This window comes from Pygocentrus nattereri, chromosome 13, assembly GCF_015220715.1.
Source record: "Pygocentrus nattereri isolate fPygNat1 chromosome 13, fPygNat1.pri, whole genome shotgun sequence".
In the NCBI taxonomy this organism is placed as follows: Eukaryota; Metazoa; Chordata; class Actinopteri; order Characiformes; family Serrasalmidae; genus Pygocentrus; species Pygocentrus nattereri.
The window spans coordinates 41,914,147-41,934,252 of record NC_051223.1 but is presented as its reverse complement, the minus strand read 5'-3'; the positions used below and the strand labels follow the sequence as shown (position 1 = coordinate 41,934,252).

Sequence of the window (20,106 nt, the reverse complement as noted above, 5' to 3'; positions counted from 1 at the left end):
CGACCTGCTGAAGTGCAGACCGAGCATCAGAACGGGGAAGAAAGGGGATTTAAGGGGCTTTGAACGTGGCGTGGTTGTTGGAGCCAGACGGGCTGGTCTGAGTATTTCAGAAACTGCTGATCTGCTGGGATTTTCACACACAACCATCTCTAGGGTTCACAGAGAACGGTCCGAAAAAGAGGAAATGTCCAGTGAGCGGTCAGTTGTGTGGACGAAAATGCCTTGTTGATGTGAGAGGTCAGAGGAGAACGGGCAGACTGGTTCCAGATGATAGAAAGGCAACAGGAACTCAAATAACCAACCAGAATCTCTGAGGAACGTTTCCAACACCTTGTTGAAAGTCTGACATGAAGAATTAAGACAGTTCTGACGGTAAAAGGGGGTCCAACCTCTTACCTAATAAAGTGGCCCGTGAGTGTATATATACAGTAGAACCTTTTCATAAACCCTTCTTCTATTCTGCTATTGTTTTGGTGTCAAGCCTGTAACAGTACAAGAACCCTTTTGGGTCCTATATAAAACCATTTCAAAAAAGGTTCTGTGTAGAACAGCACAGTTTCCATCAATCTGAAGAACCATTCTTGATGCAAAGAAACATTTAAGCATGCAAAGAGCTCTTTGCGTGTCCATGGTTCTACACAGAACCATTTTCTTTAGTAAAGAACCCTTGAAGTACCGTCTTTTTCCAAGAGTGTATGGTTTGCGTCAGTGCAGAACATGAGTAGATCTGTCTAATCAACTGAAAATACCAGACACCTGACACATCAAGAGAAACCAACACTGCTAACTGAGTTACACTGATGAGAAAAATATGTCCACCTTTAATACAACGTGTTATAATTCTGGCTATATGAGAGCAACGAGACGTCCAGTTAAGGGCTGTAGCTCTATAAACTGTGCTGATATACCTGCTGCATGACAGCAGCTATTATTTCACACTCAGTAAGTGCTGATAAATGCAAAAGCCCATGCTTAAAGCCTGAGGTGCGAATACGGTTCGAGGTCATATTCCCTCGTGGAATAACAGATGTACTTAGCCTGACGCACCAAAGTCATTTTGTCAACAGTTTGTAGATCTCTAATAACATCCTTTATAACTCATGCAGTCTTTAGTTATATTCATTCATAACAATGACTTGGATATTTTCAAAGGGGCCAAACTTCAGCTCTTCTACTGCACCACTGCTGTCGGTGCTGGTCAGCAGCTTTAACCCCAGCATAAAGCGCCAGGAGAACGAAGCTCATCACACAGTCGAAAGGAGAAAACTTGGTTTCCTTGGAAACCAAGCGGCCCCTTCGTAGTTTTCCCCTGCCCAGCCATTCTTGGTCACGTTTCCTCCGAACAGTCTACATATGAGTCTGGATTACAGTCTAGGATGTCCATCAGACAGTTAGAGGAGAGTGCAGGGATTACACTGGTGGTAGTGGACATCCTTATCCCCCTACAGACCCCCAAAGACCTCTCTATGTCCCCAGCCGTCTCTGTCGAGGTCTTCTTGGAGGGTGCCGGAGGTTGATGGGCTGCTTATTAAACTTCTCCATGATTTCTTTGATGCGGGACAGGTTGGAACGAGTGAGGGTGAAGCTGCACCTGGTGGCTCCCATGGCGTAGCCCACTTCGCACACTTTACTGGACATGGCGTAGCCTTCAGCCCGCACGGTCACTCTGTACTCCCCCGGGTTCAGCAGACGCCAGTAATCCCCATCAGCAGCTGCCCAAACCCAAAAACAGCACAACGTTACATTTTCTAGCTGAAATTTAAAGGAACAAATGACAAGTTTAATCCAGGCTACTGAAGCCTGCAACGGCCTTGAGTCTATTTACCACATAACAAAGTCAGAAACTACCCAGTCAAACCTGTTAGAGCTACTGAACACCTCCACACAGTCTGTTAGCTACATTAGCCTCATACTCCAGTCCAAACTTCACCAAACATGACTTGGCTGATCAACATTTGGGCTAAAGGGGAGAACCTGTTTTCCTTTTCCTTTAAAGTAATGAAAAGGTCGGAATGATGAGACAGACGGAACACAAGCCGTCATCTAACCGTGTTGTAGCTGTTAGGAATGGAAAGCAGCGGCGGCGACGGCTCTAAACCAGGACTCTTTACTGAGAAAGTCACTGTAACACTGATAGCTCAGATACACACACCGATCAGGCGTAACATCCTGACCACCTCCTTGTTTTACACTCACTGTCCATTTGATCAGCTCCAGTCGTGGGCTGCAGGTCAGGGAACCGGCCCTGTGACAGGAAGGTCGCTGGTTTGACCCCCTCGGCTGGCGGTCCATGACTGAAGTGCCCTTGAGCAAGACACCTAACCCCCAACTGCTCCCTGGGCACCGTGGATAGGGCTACCCACCACTCTGGGCAAGTGTGCTCACTGCCCCCTAGTGTGTGTGTTCACTAGTGTGTATGTGGGTGTTCCACTGCACGGATGCGTCTAATTCCACAGCGTGCAGACACAGAGACATGGCTGTTAATTCAATTCTTGCACTTTGTAGTTCTACAGTTACAGCCTGTAGTCCATCTGTTTCTCTGATACTCTGTTACCCTGTTCTTCAGTGGTCAGGACCCCCATGGACCCTCACAGAGCAGGTACTGTTTGGGTGGTGGGTCATTCTCAGCACTGCAGTAACACTGACGTGGTGGTGGTGTGTTAGTGTGTGTTGCACTGGTCTGAGTGGATCAGACACAGCAGTGCTGCTGGAGTTTTTAAACACCTCAGTGTTGCTGCTGGACTGAGAATCAAAAATATCCAGCCAACAGCGTCCTGTGGGCGGCATCCTGTGGGCGGCATCCTGTGGGCAGTGTCCTGTGGGCAGCGTCCTGTGGGCAGCGTCCTGTGACCACTGATGATGGACTAGAGGATGACCAACACAAACTGCGCAGCAGATGAGCTGTCGCCTCTGACTTCACATCTACAAGGTGGACCATCTAATAGGAGTGTCTAATAGAGTGGACAGTGAGTGGACACAGTGTTTAAAAACTCCAGCAGCACTGCTGTCTGATCCACTCAGACCAGCACAACACACACTAACACACCACCACCACGTCAGTGTTACTGCAGTGCTGAGAATGATCCAAAGTCAAATGTGGATCCTTACAACCACCTGGAAGAGCTGGTCGACCCTGAAACTGCCCCCATCAGATAAACAGCACTGAAAGCTTTGATCTCTGAGAGAGAGGAGAAGATCAAGCTGCTTCAGATCTGAAAACATCCACAGGTGTTTCTGTCCATCCTTCCACTGTGAGAAGACCACTCAGCGCTGTGGGTCTGAAAGGACGTGTAGCTGATCAAGAAGAACCTCACTGAGAAAAGGAGACGGACACATCAAACAAAGAAGCTGGACGATGGACTGACCACCCCAGAGTCCAGACCTCAGCACCACTGAATGGGTTTGATCATCAACCAGCTTCTCAGACTGAGCTTTGGAGGCGTGTCTGCAGGTTCTCTGAGGAGCTGGAAGTGAAAGTTGAATAGAAGTGAATGAATATTAGTCTCTGACGGTTCACTACGGTATGAAGACTGACGTTGAAGTTTGTGTCCAAAATTGTTCCAAAAGAAAAATATTTAATTTAACATATGAAGATTTTTAACCCCTTAACAAACTCTGGACCTGCTGGTGAGATTAATTTTTAGAAATTTTTAAGGGGTTAATAACACAACAGGTGGTTTCCAGTGACAGCAAGCCCTCAGAAGTAATGCATGTTCTTCAGGTCTGTTGGAAAAGCGTCTCAGGTGTCTCATCATGAAGCTGCTTAAGAAAATGATCAAGAGTTCTGCATCAATGCAAAGGGGCGACGTCCAAGACTGAACATGACAGACGTGTAAAATATCCCACAAACATTATGTATGTATATATATATACACACACGCGCGCACGCACACACACACGCGCGCACGCACACACACACGCGCGCACGCACACACACACACGCACTCCATCGTCTCACATAAGACTTGAGATACTTCAAATATTATCTAAAAATACTTCGAACATCTGAATGTTACATTAGCTTGTGTGGTTGATGCACCTTTGTATGGAGAGCTGATCACTTTGAGATGATCACTTCCATGAGCTCCAATCTATCAGTGCATCATGAGGGAATTAAAATCTGAATCAGTTCAAATCTATTTCGTCAAATCAATATGGATAATAACACATTAAGCACTTCATCTTCTTAAAGTAATAACGTTTTTAGAGTTTTACAAAGTTCCAGATCTCCAGCGCTGGAAGCAGCTCAGTGAACTGAGGGTCTAATCTGACTGAACTAAAGCTCTTCTGAGCAAAAGCTAACAGCAGAGCTGCGATACAAGTCGGGAAAACAAAGCAAGGGCTGAGAAACAAAGACAGACTGTTTGTTATGCAAATTAAGGACGAGAGTTTCTCACTCAGACATGCAGAGTGACGGCTAAGCTGCACGCCGGCCATATTAACGATATCTCAGTTGCTTCAGGCAGCAAAGTGGCAGGAACACTGACTCCAAGTCTGCCTTCAGTTGTGACTGTAGTGCCTGTTCTGCTTATTTTCCTGATTCTGTTGTAGAAGTAAAAGAATCTTAATCTACTCGATACAGAGGGAGACAAAGTACACAAAGCATGTACTCCAGTAAAAGTAGAAGTTCCTCCCTTTAGACCTCCACTGGAGTAAAAGTACTAAAGTATTTCCCTTCAAATGTACTTAAGTATAAAGTAAAAGTACTAAAAGAGTAATTCTGGCTCTGATGTCCTGTTATCATTTTTATAACCAGACTGGCTTCATGAACTCATTTCAGGTGAAAGTCCTCCAGCGTCTCTCTTGGTAAACCAGTCTTTTAATAGAACGTCATTAATTAGTGACGCTGACGTCTATTAAAATGATCAGAAGCACAAAACACTGAAGGTAAACAGTTTCCATCAGGGAGAACCGAGTGGCTCTGAAATCACTTTTTACACACAAGCAAAGTTTCAGTTTCAGATTTATTTACAACTTAGTTCCAAGTTTAAGTTGAATAAAAACTGGCTTTAAACTCAGGATCACAGATGAGCTCCTTTACTATGTTGATCTGTAGGCGTCTGTTCATAAACATAAACCAGCCCAAACTCATTTACTATAAAATGAAATGGTGTTTGTAGAAATTCAGAAAAAAGCCGCGTCAGTCTCGACTGCATATGTGGACATATTTCTATATTGAGCTCTATTTACACAAAGTTAGGTTAGTTCATCATTTATGTTGAACAGACTCTCCCAAAGTTTTACGCTGCTGCGCTGACGTTGAACCGCGTGCTGCACTGGGTCGGTATGACCAACAGGTCAAAACCAGCTCTAAACAAAGTGACCGCTGGGCCCTGATTGGTGCTCTGGCTTTTTTAAACCGTGTATTTCCATTCTGGGCGACTTTCTCCTTTCACTCCACTACATTTCAGAGTCTAATATCCGACTTTTTCCTCCTACATTTTGAGAAATCTGTCGTTCCTTTTGGTTTCTGTGTGTATAAAAACGTAACATGTCAAAACGAAAGAAGCGCAAAGCCAGAGCACCAATCAGGGCCCAGCGGTCACTTTGTTTAGAGCTGGTTTTGACCTGTTGGTCATACCGACCCAGTGCAGCACGCGGTTCAACGTCAGGTATAGCTGTATCTAGAGAAGTGTTCTGTTGGAAAATTATACTTGAAATAACCAAAATTCTGAGATACATCTCAAAACAAGTAAACAATGTGCCTGTGGAAGGGAACCAAGTGTCGCCATGACGACAACACAGATATAGACACATTATTTACCATCCAGAACCACCAGAGAACCTTCCCGAGTCTTCTGAGTTTATATGGAATGTTGATGATGGAAAATAAAATTATCTGTAAAAGTCTCAACCATGACTGTATTTTACAAAACACATTTTAGGCCCAAACCCATTAAACGTTATTGTGTAACAGTATCTCAGGCATCAGGGAGCACATTCATAAGCATGTAATAACACGTAATAAGGTTCTGTGAAAGTTTTAGCGGAGTCAGATGTCTGGTTCCCATCACCACCACTGTCAACAGTTCTTACTCTGTTTCTCTAAAATGGAAAGTTTCACTCAAACCACTCTGAATTATTATTATTATTATTATTATTATTATTATTATTATTATTATTATTATTATTTTACATCTTACTCATTTAATTAGGCAGTAATTTTGGAAAGGCTGTGGGAATTCTCCTTTAAGGATGAAGCTGGGTTTCAGTAAAGCATGGATTCTAAAAGCTGCTAAAACAATGAAAAGGCGGTGGAAACCAGCGCTCACTGCTAAAACAACCCAATGTGGAAACATCTCTCTTTGACCATGTGCCTCCTGAATCGGGGGGAGGCAGCGGTACCTCCTGCCTCTCTGTGATTTCTGATGAAAGGCCGGTTCCTCTTGAACATTCACCATAAAAGGGAAGGATGGATCTTTTATCCGTCTCTCTTGAAAGGAATCCGGTGCTCAGTGGGCAGAAGTTAAACGCTGTCGTTCAGCTCAGCTGAAAAGAGCAGCTTGAAATGCTTTCACTGAAAAGCCCATCGTGAAGCTCTCGCCGCACCGTCGCAGCCTCAGACGCACTTTTTTAAAGAGAAATATATCATCCATCCATTTTCTAAGCCGCTTCTCCCTCAGGGTGGCGGGGGGGCTGCAGCCTATCCCAGCGGTCATCGGGTGGAAGGCAGGATGAACCCTGGACAGGTCGCCAGTGCATCGCAGGGCAGACAGACAGACACAGACAGTCACTCACACCCAGGGGCAATTTAGCACATCCAATCGGCCTGACTGCAGGTCTTTGGACTGTGGGAGGAAACCGGAGAACCCGGAGGAAACCCACGCAGACACGGGGAGAACATGCAGACTCCACAGAGAGAGGACCCCGGTCACCCGGCAGGGGAATCGAACCCAGGCCCTCCTCGCTGTGAGGCGACAGCGCTACCCACCACGCCACCGTGCCGCCCAAAAATATATCAATATATATTTTAGCAATATATAGCAATGACCGCTGCAGTACGGCTGTACGGATGAAGGCAGAGCCGGCAGGTCTTTGACTGTTTTGAGTTTCGCCACTTTTACTCAGAGCTGTAAATAAACAAGAGGAGAGGAGCTGAGTAAAACGTGAGATCCGGAAAGCATGAAAACAAGAAAAGCTTCAGTTTTCCAGTAAAATTCTCCAGGTGTAACATCTGTAAGAGCTCCACACCAAACCCTCAGCAGGACTCATTACTACTGGCCCTCAGGAAACTGTCCAGCCCCTCAAACAGGGGCCGGACGTGGCTACACTTCAGTCATTTACAGTAGTGTCTGAATAATTCAGAGTTACTGAGGACTTTGGTAGTTGTTAAATAATCTATAGTAGATGAAAATAATTGTTTGTAAATAACTAAATAATTCATAGATAATCGTATATTAAATCGTTTATACTGTTATTAACCCCTTCAAAATTAAAGCTCATTACATTCAAAGATTATTACTGAGTAACTACAGGGGCTTCAGTGCGAACTAATGGAGCTGTTCTCAGCTTATAGACGTGTGTAATAATCTCACCAGCAGGTCCAGAGTTTGTTAAGGGGTTAAAAATCTTCATATGTTAAATTAAATATTTTTCTTTTGGAACAATTTTGGACACAAACTTCAACGTCAGTCTTCATACCGTAGTGAACCGTCAGAAACTAATATTCATTCACTTCTATTCAACTTTCACTTCCAGCTCCTCAGAGAACCTGCAGACACGCCTCCAAAGCTCAGTCTGAGAAGCTGGTTGATGATCAAACCCAAGCAGTGGTGCTGAGGTCTGGACTCTGGGGCGGTCAGTCCATCGTCCAGCTTCTTTGTTTGATGTGTCCGTCTCCTTTTCTCAGTGAGGTTCTTCTTGATCAGCTACACGTCCTTTCAGACCCACAGCGCTGAGTGGTCTTCTCACAGTGGAAGGATGGACAGAAGCACCTGTGGATGTTTTCAGATCTGAAGCAGCTTGATCTTCTCCTCTCTCTCAGAGATCAAAGCTTTCAGTGCTGTTTATCTGATGGGGGCAGTTTTGGGGTCGACTGGCTCTTCCAGGTGGTTGTTAGGAGCCGCGTTTTCTCTGGAGATTTTAATCAGTGTTTGAACTCCAGTTTTGGAAAATCTTTTTTTTTTGCTTATTTTTCTTTGACTTTCTCCTATTTCAAGTAAGTGGACCATCTTATGTCTAAACGTCTCAGAAGTATCGGCTGAAAATGAGTAGCTTGTCCATTTTGACTGGAAGTTAGTGTGAAAGAGTGGTCTCTGACTTTTGCACAGCACTGTATTCATCTGAGAAACATTTCCTTTGCATTTTAAACAAAAACTGTATAAACTCTACTCAAGCATAACCGTATAGTGGTAAAGTACGAGTCTGAGAGCGTCGCGCTGCAGTACCTGTGCGAATGTCATGGTTGATGCCCTCCACAGAGATGATGGCGTTTGCGATTCCTCTGCCCTGCAAGTCCCTCACCACACCTTTGATACCGCGATGGACCTGACAGACAGAAAAACACCACGCAACTTTCACTCACGCTGAAAAACGGAGAAATCCAGATCAAGCAGAGTTAATTTCATTCCAAAACTTTTCCATTAGGCAGAAACGAATCACGAGCTGCGCTTTAAATGATTTCTCCTCTCTGAGCTCATTAAGCTGAGCTAAAAAGATTAAGAGGCGCCAAGTTGAGACCAGTGATGCTTTTCAAAGCCCACACACTCCGACTCTGCACCGAGCCTCTCGTCTCTGCCACACACCGACATCCAGCCTCCTCGGCCTGTTCCGATCACGTTTCTCCCACTCAGCCGATGTTTTCCCACCTGCAGAATCCACCGCTCGGATGCTTGTGCTGGAGGAGCTTCTACAGACGCGTGAGCGTTTGGGGTGTAGGTGTAAACGTCGTTTTACTTGTAATTCAATATTGCTCAGTATCCCACAAGCCCAAGGTTTCCCGCGCAGTCGGAGCTCAGCAGGTCCTCCGCGGCTCCCCGACTGCTCGAGTTAATACGATTTACTCGTTACTGAGCGTAAAGCCTTGTGATCTCCAGCCTGACAGTCATTAACCATGTAATCAGCAGCCTGTGAGTCCAGCCTTGATATGAATGTGTTGGAGGTAATAATAGCAGGATAACTGCCTACAGGCATCCAGAGATACTGGCGTTTAGTTATGTCTCATTTACATTACATAGTTATTTAAATGTCATTGAATAATTAATTTTCATACAAATTTCATACATAGTTACACAACTAATTACATTTCCATTGAAGTTACAGTCGGTATTGACAGGTTTGAGTCTGCACTTCTGGCTTTTTTGGCACTTTTAACAGAAAAGCCCATCCAGACCGGCTGGTTTACGTAACACCTCAAAACAAGTCTTCTTTTCTCAGAGCTTTGAATTATGTCAAAATCATTTTCTGTCCTCTCCAAAGTTTCACTTATTTCTCTTAAAACTTCATTTTCTCAAATTGTGATACACTATATTCTATATGATATTAGGGATGAACTGATATGGGAACTGTGGCCACTGATATCATTTTACCTGAAATAATGACTTTCTCAAAATATTCACTTATTATCCCCAAAGTACAGACACTCTAAAACGGAAGCAGATTGTTTTGAAATACAAAGTCAAAACCTTTTAATAAATAATTATAAGAAAATAAGTATAATATACTTATTTATTATTATATATATATATATAAATATAATAGAAAATAAGTCATCATTTCAAGAAGCTGTTTGCTGCCAGAAAGAAAGTAAGAGTTTTTCCTCCTCTCCTGTTTTGGGGATGGGCTTTCATAACTATGAGTCAGAATTAATGAACATATGAGTACGGTTTGATGTGGCTGGTAACTGGTATCTAAAGGTTAATCTGTTATTTTAACCTGTTTGTTTGTTTGTGTTTTGTACCTGTTCCATAAAGACGATCAGTGACTCTCGGTTGTTCTCCCACTCTTCCGGCAGCTCGCTCTCATGGGGGAACTTGTCACAGCCCACGTACATGGACAGCTCGAAGCAGTTGGTGTGGAGGTAGCTGAAATCATTCATACCTGCAAAACAGCACAAGCAGAAAGCTTCCCGTCTTCCACTCCTCCTCACGGAGTCACAACAGATCAACCTCGGAAATCTCAGACAGCAGCACAGCTCATTCCCATCCGGTGGGCTTCGGATAAACGCAGGTATCTAAACTGTATGTCTTCAATAATGATGTACGAAAACTCTGCTCAGCTGCCCAGTGACAGTCAAAAACCTCTGGCACAGTGAGTCAGAGATCTTTCCCTCTCATCAATATCCAGAAGGATTGTGGGAATGTTTGCCGATCAGAACAGACACAAATGAGCAGGATGTAAAGCCCGTCTGACATGGAGCCACAGCAGTAAACAGAAAAGGGATTTGGGAATTCTGGTCATGTGTGCAGGGATGAACTTACTGCACACCAAAACACTGATTACACAGTTTAGAACCTAAAATATCACTAGTTCAATATTCATGGCAGCTTTACGATAGGCTGAAAAACTATTAGAGTCATCTGCCCAGCAGGCCAGCAGACCAGCAAACCAGCAGGCCAGCAGACCAGCAGACCAGCAGGCCAGCAGACCAGCAGGCCAGCAGACCAGCAGACCAGCAGACCAGCAGGCCAGCAGACCAGCAGGCCAGCAGACCAGCAGGCCTCTGTATTTCAAAACTCAAAATTTTCATATTAAAGCAGCAGAAGACGAGAGGGAGGGCGTTATCACGGAATACCATCACGGCTGTGATTTGGTCAGAGGCACGAGTCGAAGGTGAGTTAATACAGCAGGTAAATAAATACAGTAAGAAATGAATAAACTGGCCGTGAACGCGGCGTTTAATATGTTTTAATGTTCAGCTCCTTCCTCCTAATTACAGCTCCTTAACGAGCAGCTCGTTGCTACGTCAGAGTAACGAGCTCCGCCCACTCGCTGCTCAGCCGGCAGTTCGTTCTCCAGCTCCACACAGACCAACACATTAAACTCGTTTCACAGTTTTTTCTTGTCTGCTTGTTTTCTTCTATTCTGTTCTTGCTCAGGGCTGTTTCTTACTTCTTGCTTCACTGCACTAATTCCTGTCTTACTTTGGCCTGGGTTTCTCCTACGCCTGTCAAAGTCGTTGCTTAGCAACGGCATCTCAGCAGAGTGATAGTGTTTGTGAGAAACCTGTGATGTTATGGTGAAATATCAGCACAGTTAGAACGCTTCTCAATCAATCAGCTCGCGTGGCCGGAACTAACCGATGTATAAATAGATGCAAAGTTTGATTCCTGCCAGAAAATAAAAGCTGAAAATAAGGCGAAGGAAAGCTGCCACTCGCCATGAGTTAGTTTGTTGCCATAGATATGCTACCATGTCTAAAATGTCCATGCAGTCCTAATCAGGCAGAGAAGAAGAAAAAAAACATGTTTTTTAAAATGTGTGGATGCAGAGCTTGGATTTTTATACAATGGCTGTTCTTTTTGAAAACTTCTCTATAATTGGTCTAAATTAGCTTTTTATGCTCAGTGCAGTTGTTTGGTGCTCTAAAAGGGCTGATACGGCATTTTTACATCAACATAACCAGATCAACAACCTCTGAATAGCCCACAAATTCACAACTCTCTGAAGCTGAGACTGTTCATTAAGAACTAAAGTGCTCTATAACTGTTTGATTCATGTGGTCATTCTGACAAACTGTAGCACACTAAAGGAAGTGTAGGGGGCGATATAGATTCTGTTATTTTGTTAAATCTGTCTCACAGACAGAATCAAGCGCTGTGATGGGGACAAATCAGAGGAAATCAATGAAGGCATAATGGTTTTCATCATTATAAAAACATCAACAATCATTTAAAGAAATAACCGTACTTGAAACCTTGGAAAAGGCTACTCACTTCCTGCGGCAGTGTGCCAGGAAGCTCCGTTGATGGTACCATCCTCCTTGGCAAAGTCTTGTGTGTGACATACTCTGCGGCCGGCGTCCGTCATCAGCCTGTGGGTGGACGCGTATGAAAACGCCAGCCAGCGGAACACGGGATCATCCGGCGTGGGCGTAGCCTCTCTCATGACTCCGTGGGGTCTTGTACGGTCATACGAAAAGGTCACCACCAGCTCTCCGCCTTGCAGATTACCCCCCAAGACAAAGGGAATCTTCTCCATCCACCCCAGCAGGGCACGCGTCTCCATGGCAACCTACACCAGGCAACCAGAGGAGATCAAAGCATGATGTAGGAAAGTGCTACATGTGTGCACAGGAAAATCCGCTTCATTACAACACCTAATGATCTTTGACTTACTGGCCACTTTATTAGAAACACCAAGCTTTTACTTCCACTGGCCCCTTTATAAGCTCCCCCTCCTTGTAGCTGTACAGCGTAGGTGTACAGTTACACACTGTAGCTCATCTGGTGCTGCACAGTTTATCAGTCCCCCTCTAATCTAATCGTCACTGGTCAGTTTCTGACCACAGGACTGCTGATGTCTGGATACTGTTTGTTCATTCTCAGCACAGCAGTGACACTGGCATGGTAGCGTGTGGTGCTGGTATGAGTGTATCAGTGTTACACACGTCAGTGTCACTGGTATGTTTTGACCGTCCAACCAAAAATATCCAGGGAGGAGTGCCTCCCTGACCAGAAACTGACCTTTGATGAAGGACTGGAGGACGACTTGTAGCTCATCTACATCATGAGCTACAGTGTCGAACGGTACACCAGCAAGGTTTCTAATAAAGTGGCCAGGCCAGTGTATGAACTGATTGTCACAAAGTAGAATGACCCGAAGACCCCAAACGTAATAAGAGAAGCCTTTGATGCTTTGATGTTATCGATGAACATGAGCCACTTCTTTCTTTCACTCTGAGCAGCTTTAGTATGGATGCTATGCAAGCCTAAGCTGGGAATGCAGCACTATTAAGGACAGCAGCGCTTGGCAGTGGCTAAAGTGGTCCTCCTGCGTGGAGAAGCGTCACTGGAGAAACTCTCAACTCCCTGCAGTGTGTATTTGTTCTAGCATGCCAGCCTTAATTAGAAAACAGAGGCAGACTGCTCAGACCGACAGTGTCACACTGTTTTTCAGGCCTCACATACAGGGAGGAGAAACAAATATTCAGGGTCTTTGTTTTTGTTATTTAATATAAAAATAAACATGGCACAGTGGGCAGCACCGTCACCTCACAGCGCTGGGTTCGATTCCCCGGCCGGGCAACCAGGGTCCTTTCTGTGTGGTGTTTACATGTTCTGTCTGCGTCTGTGTGGTTTTCCTCCCACAGTCTAAAGACATGCAGTCAGGCTAAATGGAGATAAACATACCACTGATACCTACGTCCGTGTGTCTGCCCTGTGATGGACTGGTGCTTCCTGCCTTCTGCCCAATGACTGCTGGATGAGATCCTCACAAAGCAGGTACTGTTTGGGTGGTGGGTCATTCTCAGCACTGCATTAACACTGATGTGGTGGTGGTGTGTTAGTGTGTGTTGTGCTGGTCTGAGTGGATCAGACACAGCAGTGCTGCTGGAGTTTTTAAACACTGTGTCCACTCACTGTCCACTCTATTAGACACTCCTAGCTTGTTGGTCCACCTTGTAGATGTAAAGTCAAAGATGACAGCTCATCTGCTGCTGCACAGTTTGTGCTTTTCATCCTCTAGTCCTTCATCAGTGGACACAGGACGCTGCCCACAGGACACTGCCCACAGGACACTGCCCACAGGACGCTGCCCACAGGACGCTGCCCACAGGACGCTGCTGGCTGGATGTTTTTGGTTCTCAGTCCAGCAGCGACACTGAGGTGTTTAAAAACTCCAGCAGCACTGCTGTGTCTGATCCACTCGTACCAGCGCAACACACTAACACACCACCACCACGTCAGTGTTACTGCAGTGCTGAGAATGATCCCCCCACCCAAATAGCACCTGCTCTGTGAGGGTCCATGGGGGTCCTGACCACTGAAGAACAGGGTAACATCAGAGAAACAGATGGACTACAGTCTGTAACTAGAGCCATAATCGTGTATTTTCCATCATCCGTCAGCTGTTTCTCTCTGGAAAACCTGTTATTCCCCTGTTATAAAGGGATCTACAGTCTTTTGTCTCTCTTGCAGTGATGAAACATAACGAATATGCGAACAGTGATTTGAGCACTGAAACCAGGGCGGTTACTGAGATCTCGAGTTGCTGTGCACATCCCTGACGTTCGCTCACACAGCGGAGTCTGTCCTGCTGTCGGGGTTATTTCTGGGCGTGAGTCACTGTCAGTGCTGACTGCTGCTGCAGAGCTCTCCTTATAGAAGCTGCAAAAACTGCTTCTTAAATTAGCAAACCGTGAATGCGCTACACGAACGTCACCGCTCTGAATAGAAGCAATTATATTCGTGAACATCGCTGCTGCAAATAGATGCAATTATATAGATTAACAGCCAAAGCCCTTTGTTAGAGCTGCGAGATGCTTCTGCTTTCCCTGCTTCAAAAATAACACCGGTAGGAATTTCTTACAATAAAAAAAGCACTTGCACTAAAATTAGGACCTTTCCTGAAAAGCCGAGCATCTGTGTGACTCATTCTGGAGTTTGAGCACATCATACTTTGATGTATCTGCCACATTTCATGAATCTCTAATTAGAATTCCACCTGGCTGAGCATGTCGTCACCTTCAGTGACACAGATCAGCAAAAAAAGTCCAGATATGCTTTATCCCTGAAGAGCTACGAGGCTAATGAGGTCAACAAGCCATGGAACTCCACCAATTAGCACGGCGCTAACCGCAGGCCTAAATCATCACACACTTACGATGAGCCTGTCTACTCACCTCGGATCTGGAATCAGAAGAAAATGTTGTAAATTGGGTTTTTCGTGAGAGCCTGAGGTCCCAGTAATCCATCTCATGCTGTACTGTGTAAAAGTCAGAAACTCCTTCATTTATTTCATTTCCAGTCAAAACGGCCGTAAATATAAAGAGGAATTACACAGGAGCCTCAACAACGACATATATCAGCAGTTCAGTGTCCAGACTGTCTCTCCCTTCATTTCAGCTTCCACTCTTCTCAGCCTCACTTTTAGCTCCTCAAAGAACCTGCAGACACGCCTCCAAAGCTCAGTCTGAGAAGCTGGTTGATGATTTTCTGAAGTAATTAAACCCAAGCAGTGGTGCTGAGGTCTGGACTCTGGGGTGGTCAGTTCATCGTCCAGCTCCTTTGTTTGGTGTGTCCGTCTCCTTTTCTCAGTGAGGTTCTTCTTGATCAGCTACACGTCCTTTCAGACCCACAGCGCTGAGTGGTCTTCTCACAGTGGAAGGATGGACAGCTTGATGTTCTCCTCTCTCTCAGAGATCAAAGCTTTCAGTGTTTACCTGATGGGGGTGGTTTTGGGATCAACCAGCTCTTCCAGGTGGTTGCTAGGAGTCCCAATATTTGTTGATTGTGTGTATGACGGGTGTACGCCATCATAATATGGCTGCTGCTTTACGCCAGTGTTTCGTTTGTGTCTGTTTCAATGTTTCCTTGTTGGCTGAAGAGTTTGCCGTCACATCTACGGAGATAATGGCCAAGAGTGATTTTTCACTCAGGGCTCAGAGGCTTCTTGGGCCGGCTACTCAAGCAATGTTACATCACAGCTATAATGCAGCCTGGGCTGGCTGTTTGAGCGACAGTGTATCCCAGCCGTGGGACCTCCTGGACCAGCCACCGGTTTGACGTTACACCACAGGTAACTGTGGGGCTGCCTGGACCGATGAGGGGTGCTACACCGCAGCTATGAGGCCGCTTAGATTGGCTGTCCAAGCAACATTACATAGCAGTGGCCTGGAGTGGACGCTTGGGTGACACTGCATTGTTGCTGTGAGGCTGCAACCCATCACGGCTAAGGACATTTTTGGCCTTTGAGGCTTCCGGGCCGGCCAACAGTGTGACGCTTCACTGTAGCTGTGGGATCCCCAGGCGGAGTGAGACCTTCCCCTGCAGCTGAGATTCCTACCAGGCTAAGTGACTCTATAGTGTGGCCTGTGGACCCCCCCCCCCACCGCCATCTGTGGGAACTGTGTGTGTGTGTGTGTGTGTGTGTGTGTGTGTGTGTGTGTGTGTGTGTGTGTGTGTGTGTGTGTGTGTGTGTGTGCGTGTGTGCGCATTGATTTATTTATTGCCAATATTACGACCCACAGTCGTAATAGCCACTATGATTGGCCACTGGCAGTTCAAGAGGTATCTAAGCTATCATCTCGAGAGATGTGCAGGGCTCTCCCCTCTGCCCTGCCCTGGAAGAATACCTGCTCAGACCAGCCCGGCGCTCTTCACACCACTCGCTCTTGATGCAAGTGCAAGTTTAGATTGTAAATCTAAATCCCCAGAAACATCTCCTGAAAACGGAATAACTTAATGATGGTTTTGGCTAGAGATTAAATCACGAAAGGTGCTGTTGGTGATTCAATGGCATCAATTTGTAATGTTAGAATCAATTAAAATCAAGTAAAAAGAATCTTCAATAAAGTACTCGCTCTATTCCAAATGCTTGTTGTATTTTTAATAGTAATTCTGAACTGATTGTGAAAGTAAATATGCATTGGATCATTTCCTACAGATCTTAATTAAGCTGAACTACTGAGCATTCTGAGATCATCCTGTACTCCTCACTTCTCTATTCTCTGTTTCTAAGGCATGAGTGAGATTCTGAGACAGTTCAGCGCAGTGACGTACCGTGGCGTTCTTGGACAGGTACCACTCTGGAATAGGTATATGGTGGTTGTGGAATTTGCGTGGAACCCACTTTCGGGACTCTGCTTCCCAGAGGATGGCGTTGAGATCAGGGAAGTTATGGTGGATGTCCAGCCCATCCTGGCTCCATCGACCCAGAGACCAGCCGCTCAATTCAGAACCCTGAGAACAGCAAGTATCTTGAAATATAGATCCATATACAGTCCTAATACACAGAACAGTACCAATATACAAAAGGACCAATGCAATGAAGCCAAATGTTTCAAATCAAAAACCCGTTAATATTTCCTTCACTGATGCACAGGTTACCCTCTAATATGCCCCCATAAGATAACAGCCACTGTTAGGTTGAGAGAAATGTTGAGTCGTCAGATCATTACTTTTCACTTTGCGTCAGTCTGTTTCAGATGTTTGAGCCCAGAGAAGTGGGCAGAGTTTCTGGATGCTGTTGACATACGACGTCCACTGTGAATAACACAGTCTTAACCCCCATTTGTGGATGCAAATACCGCAATTAGCGCTGAGTGGTCTTCTCACAGTGGAAGGATGGACAGAAACACCTGTGGATGTTTTCAGATCTGAAGCAGCTTGATCTTCTCCTCTCTCTCAGAGATCAAAGCTTTCAGTGCTGTTTATCTGATGGGGGCAGTTTTGGGGTCGACCAGCTCTTCCAGGTGGTTGTTAGGAGGAACATTTCTCTGGAGCACAGTGGCACAGCATGGCCGCTGCTTTACATCAGTTTCATCAATACAGTCTTAACCCCCATTTGCGGATGCTGAACTGTTTATTGACAGTGTGTCAAAGCATTCCAGAGCACATGCCCGTTTTTAATGCGGTCACAGGCTGTTAGAGGGGGACAAACCTCCAATGGGGGCAATCGTGGGCTGGAGGTTATTCCGCTTGCCTGTTCTCCAATGAGCTGTCAGACCTTATTGTGTTTGTGGCAACACTTTCCATGTCACGTTTGTAAGCATCTATAAACACATTCATAAAATGTTCTAATGCATTCAAAAGGTGTTATAAACATGACTATGAATATTTATAAAAATGCATTACATGTTACAGCCACGCTTATACATAATGCATTATAAGCACTGAAGAACTGTTCATAACCTATTATAAGAGCTCATAAGCTGTATTAGTCCGCTCTGAGTAAAGTGGAGCGTACTGGACTAAAGCCTCCTCCAGGGTTCAGACTGAGGCTTCAAGTTGAAGAATTTACTGAAGGATTTACTGAAACACTAAAACACAATAAGCTCATTACAGGCTTCAAATGTCAGAGTTTAAACTAGAGCAACATCAGAGTTTCACCCAATGTGGGAAAGTCAATGTTCACCACTGTTAATGTTCACCACTGTTAATGTTCACCACTGTTAATGATCACCACTGTTAATGATCACCACCGTTAATGTTCACCACCGTTAATGTTCACCACTGTTAATGTTCACCACTGTTAATGTGCACCACTGTTAATGTGCACCACTGTTAATGTTCACCACTGTTAATGTTCACCACTGTTAAGGTGCACCGCTGTTAATGTGCACCACTGTTAATGTTCACCACTGTTAATGTGCACCACTGTTAATGTGCACCACTGTTAATGTTCACCACTGTTAATGTTCACCACTGTTAATGTGCACCACTGTTAATGATCACCACCGTTAATGTTCACCACTGTTAATGATCACCACTGTTAATGATCACCACCGTTAATGTTCACCACTGTTAATGTTCACCACTGTTAATGTTCATCACTGTCAGTGTGCACCACCGTTAATGTTCACCACTGTTAATGTTCATCACTGTCAGTGTGCACCACCGTTAATGTTCACCACTGTTAATGTTCATCACTGTCAGTGTGCACCACCGTTAATGTTCACCACCGTTAATGTTCACCACAGTTAATGTTCACCACAGTTAATGTTCATCACTGTCAGTGTGCACCACCGTTAATGTTCACCACCGTTAATGTTCACCACTGTCAATGTGCACCACTGTCAATGTTCACCACTGTTAATGTTCACCACTGTCAATGTTCACCACTGTTAATGTTCACCACTGTCAATGTTCACCACTGTTAATGTTCACCACTGTTAATGTACACCACTGATAACGTGCACGTTAAAAGCCCAGAAAGTAGAGGTGTGACCCACTACTCTACACTGACCAGCTCCATTTTTCTGAGTTGGGGGCATCATTAAAAAGTCCATAGCAGTGGCTGATATTTGTGTTCACACATCACATGAACTCTTTTTACTGTCATTCACTATTTAACACATCCTCTACAGGGAATTTGCTCAAATGTTCATTCATATTTTTCATTTCATTTGCTTTGCTTAGAGTTTGAGAGCAACACGAACTAAGCTTTGGTTCCAAACTGGTGGAGCGTCAACTTTTACCATTTACAGCACTGCATGTGAGCCGTTGACCCTAAAAGTGCAAACTGTGTTACACCAGAATTGAAATGTGTGGGCGCCGTTCTCCTCTCGTCTCCGCCACAGCTAAAGCAGCTCAGCAGCTGTGACAGTGCACTAGCCCAAACTGAACCCAGACGCTCTTCTGATCAGATAATTGGACGCTATCCGGCATAATTTCCATTATTCTCTCCTGTTTTGCGTCTCTGTCTGTCTCCCTCTCTCTGTCTGTCACGAGGTCGGAGTGAGCTGTATGTTCTTACTGGACCGAGTTATTTGAGTTATGAGTCAAGCTTATTTCTCTGCAAGGGAAAAAAAGAGAAAGTAATCTAATCTTACAAGCTCTTACACTTCTCTCAATCTCGCCGAGGAGAGCTGCTCCGTCTGATGTAATAAAGTAGGTCAGATAGATGTGAGGGCCAAAGACCGCGACTGTGTGTGTCCCCAGAATATCGGCTATAAAGTGAACAGCTGCGGTTCTGGAATCCACATTCAAAGTCATTGTTAAAAACACTTCACATAAGCAAACTTAACCTACACGGCCAAGAGTGGACACCCCTCCTAATTACTGAGCTCAGGTGTTTCAGACACACCCACTGCTAACAGGTGTAGAAAATCAAGCACATAGTCTTGCAGCAGACAAACCGTGGAAGCAGAGGGAGCTCACTGAAGAGCTCAGTGACTTTAAACATGGCTCTGGCTGTGTCTGAAGCTGCCGTATTCACTGTATAGTGCACCATCTTTGGGTTCTGCACTCTGTACTCTCTCAGAAGATCCAGTGCACTCACACAATCCCACAATGCACCACAATAAGTAGGATACAGTCAGGATGTGGTAGGTGATAAGACACACCCATAATCAGGGATGGGGGAGCAGCATTTACATTTACAGCATTTGGCTGACGCTCTGATCCAGAGCGACTTACAGTTTGATCATTTCACACAGGGAGGCCAAGGTGGAGTTAGGAGTCTTGCCCAAGGACTCTTATTGGTTTAGTGTAGGGTGTTTGCCCA

General features: G+C 45.0%; 1 protein-coding gene across 2 annotated transcripts in view; it reads right to left on the bottom strand.

The window, feature by feature from the left end:
* cpxm2 (carboxypeptidase X (M14 family), member 2) overlaps window positions 1–20,106 on the bottom strand; it is a 123,283-nt gene that overhangs the window by 30,330 nt on the left and 72,847 nt on the right. Inside the window, exons 10-14 of one of the 2 annotated variants that reach the window (XM_037544323.1) lie at window positions 16,662–16,841; window positions 11,874–12,171; window positions 9,899–10,038; window positions 8,388–8,487; window positions 789–1,712 (exon numbers count right to left, since the gene is read on the bottom strand). In XM_037544323.1, coding sequence (XP_037400220.1) covers window positions 1,465–1,712; window positions 8,388–8,487; window positions 9,899–10,038; window positions 11,874–12,171; window positions 16,662–16,841 — 966 coding nt within the window. In that variant the 3' untranslated portion in view covers window positions 789–1,464. Of the gene's footprint in view, window positions 1–788; window positions 1,713–8,387; window positions 8,488–9,898; window positions 10,039–11,873; window positions 12,172–16,661; window positions 16,842–20,106 lie in introns of those variants that run through there. The other variant, XM_037544324.1, reaches the window with a different exon arrangement.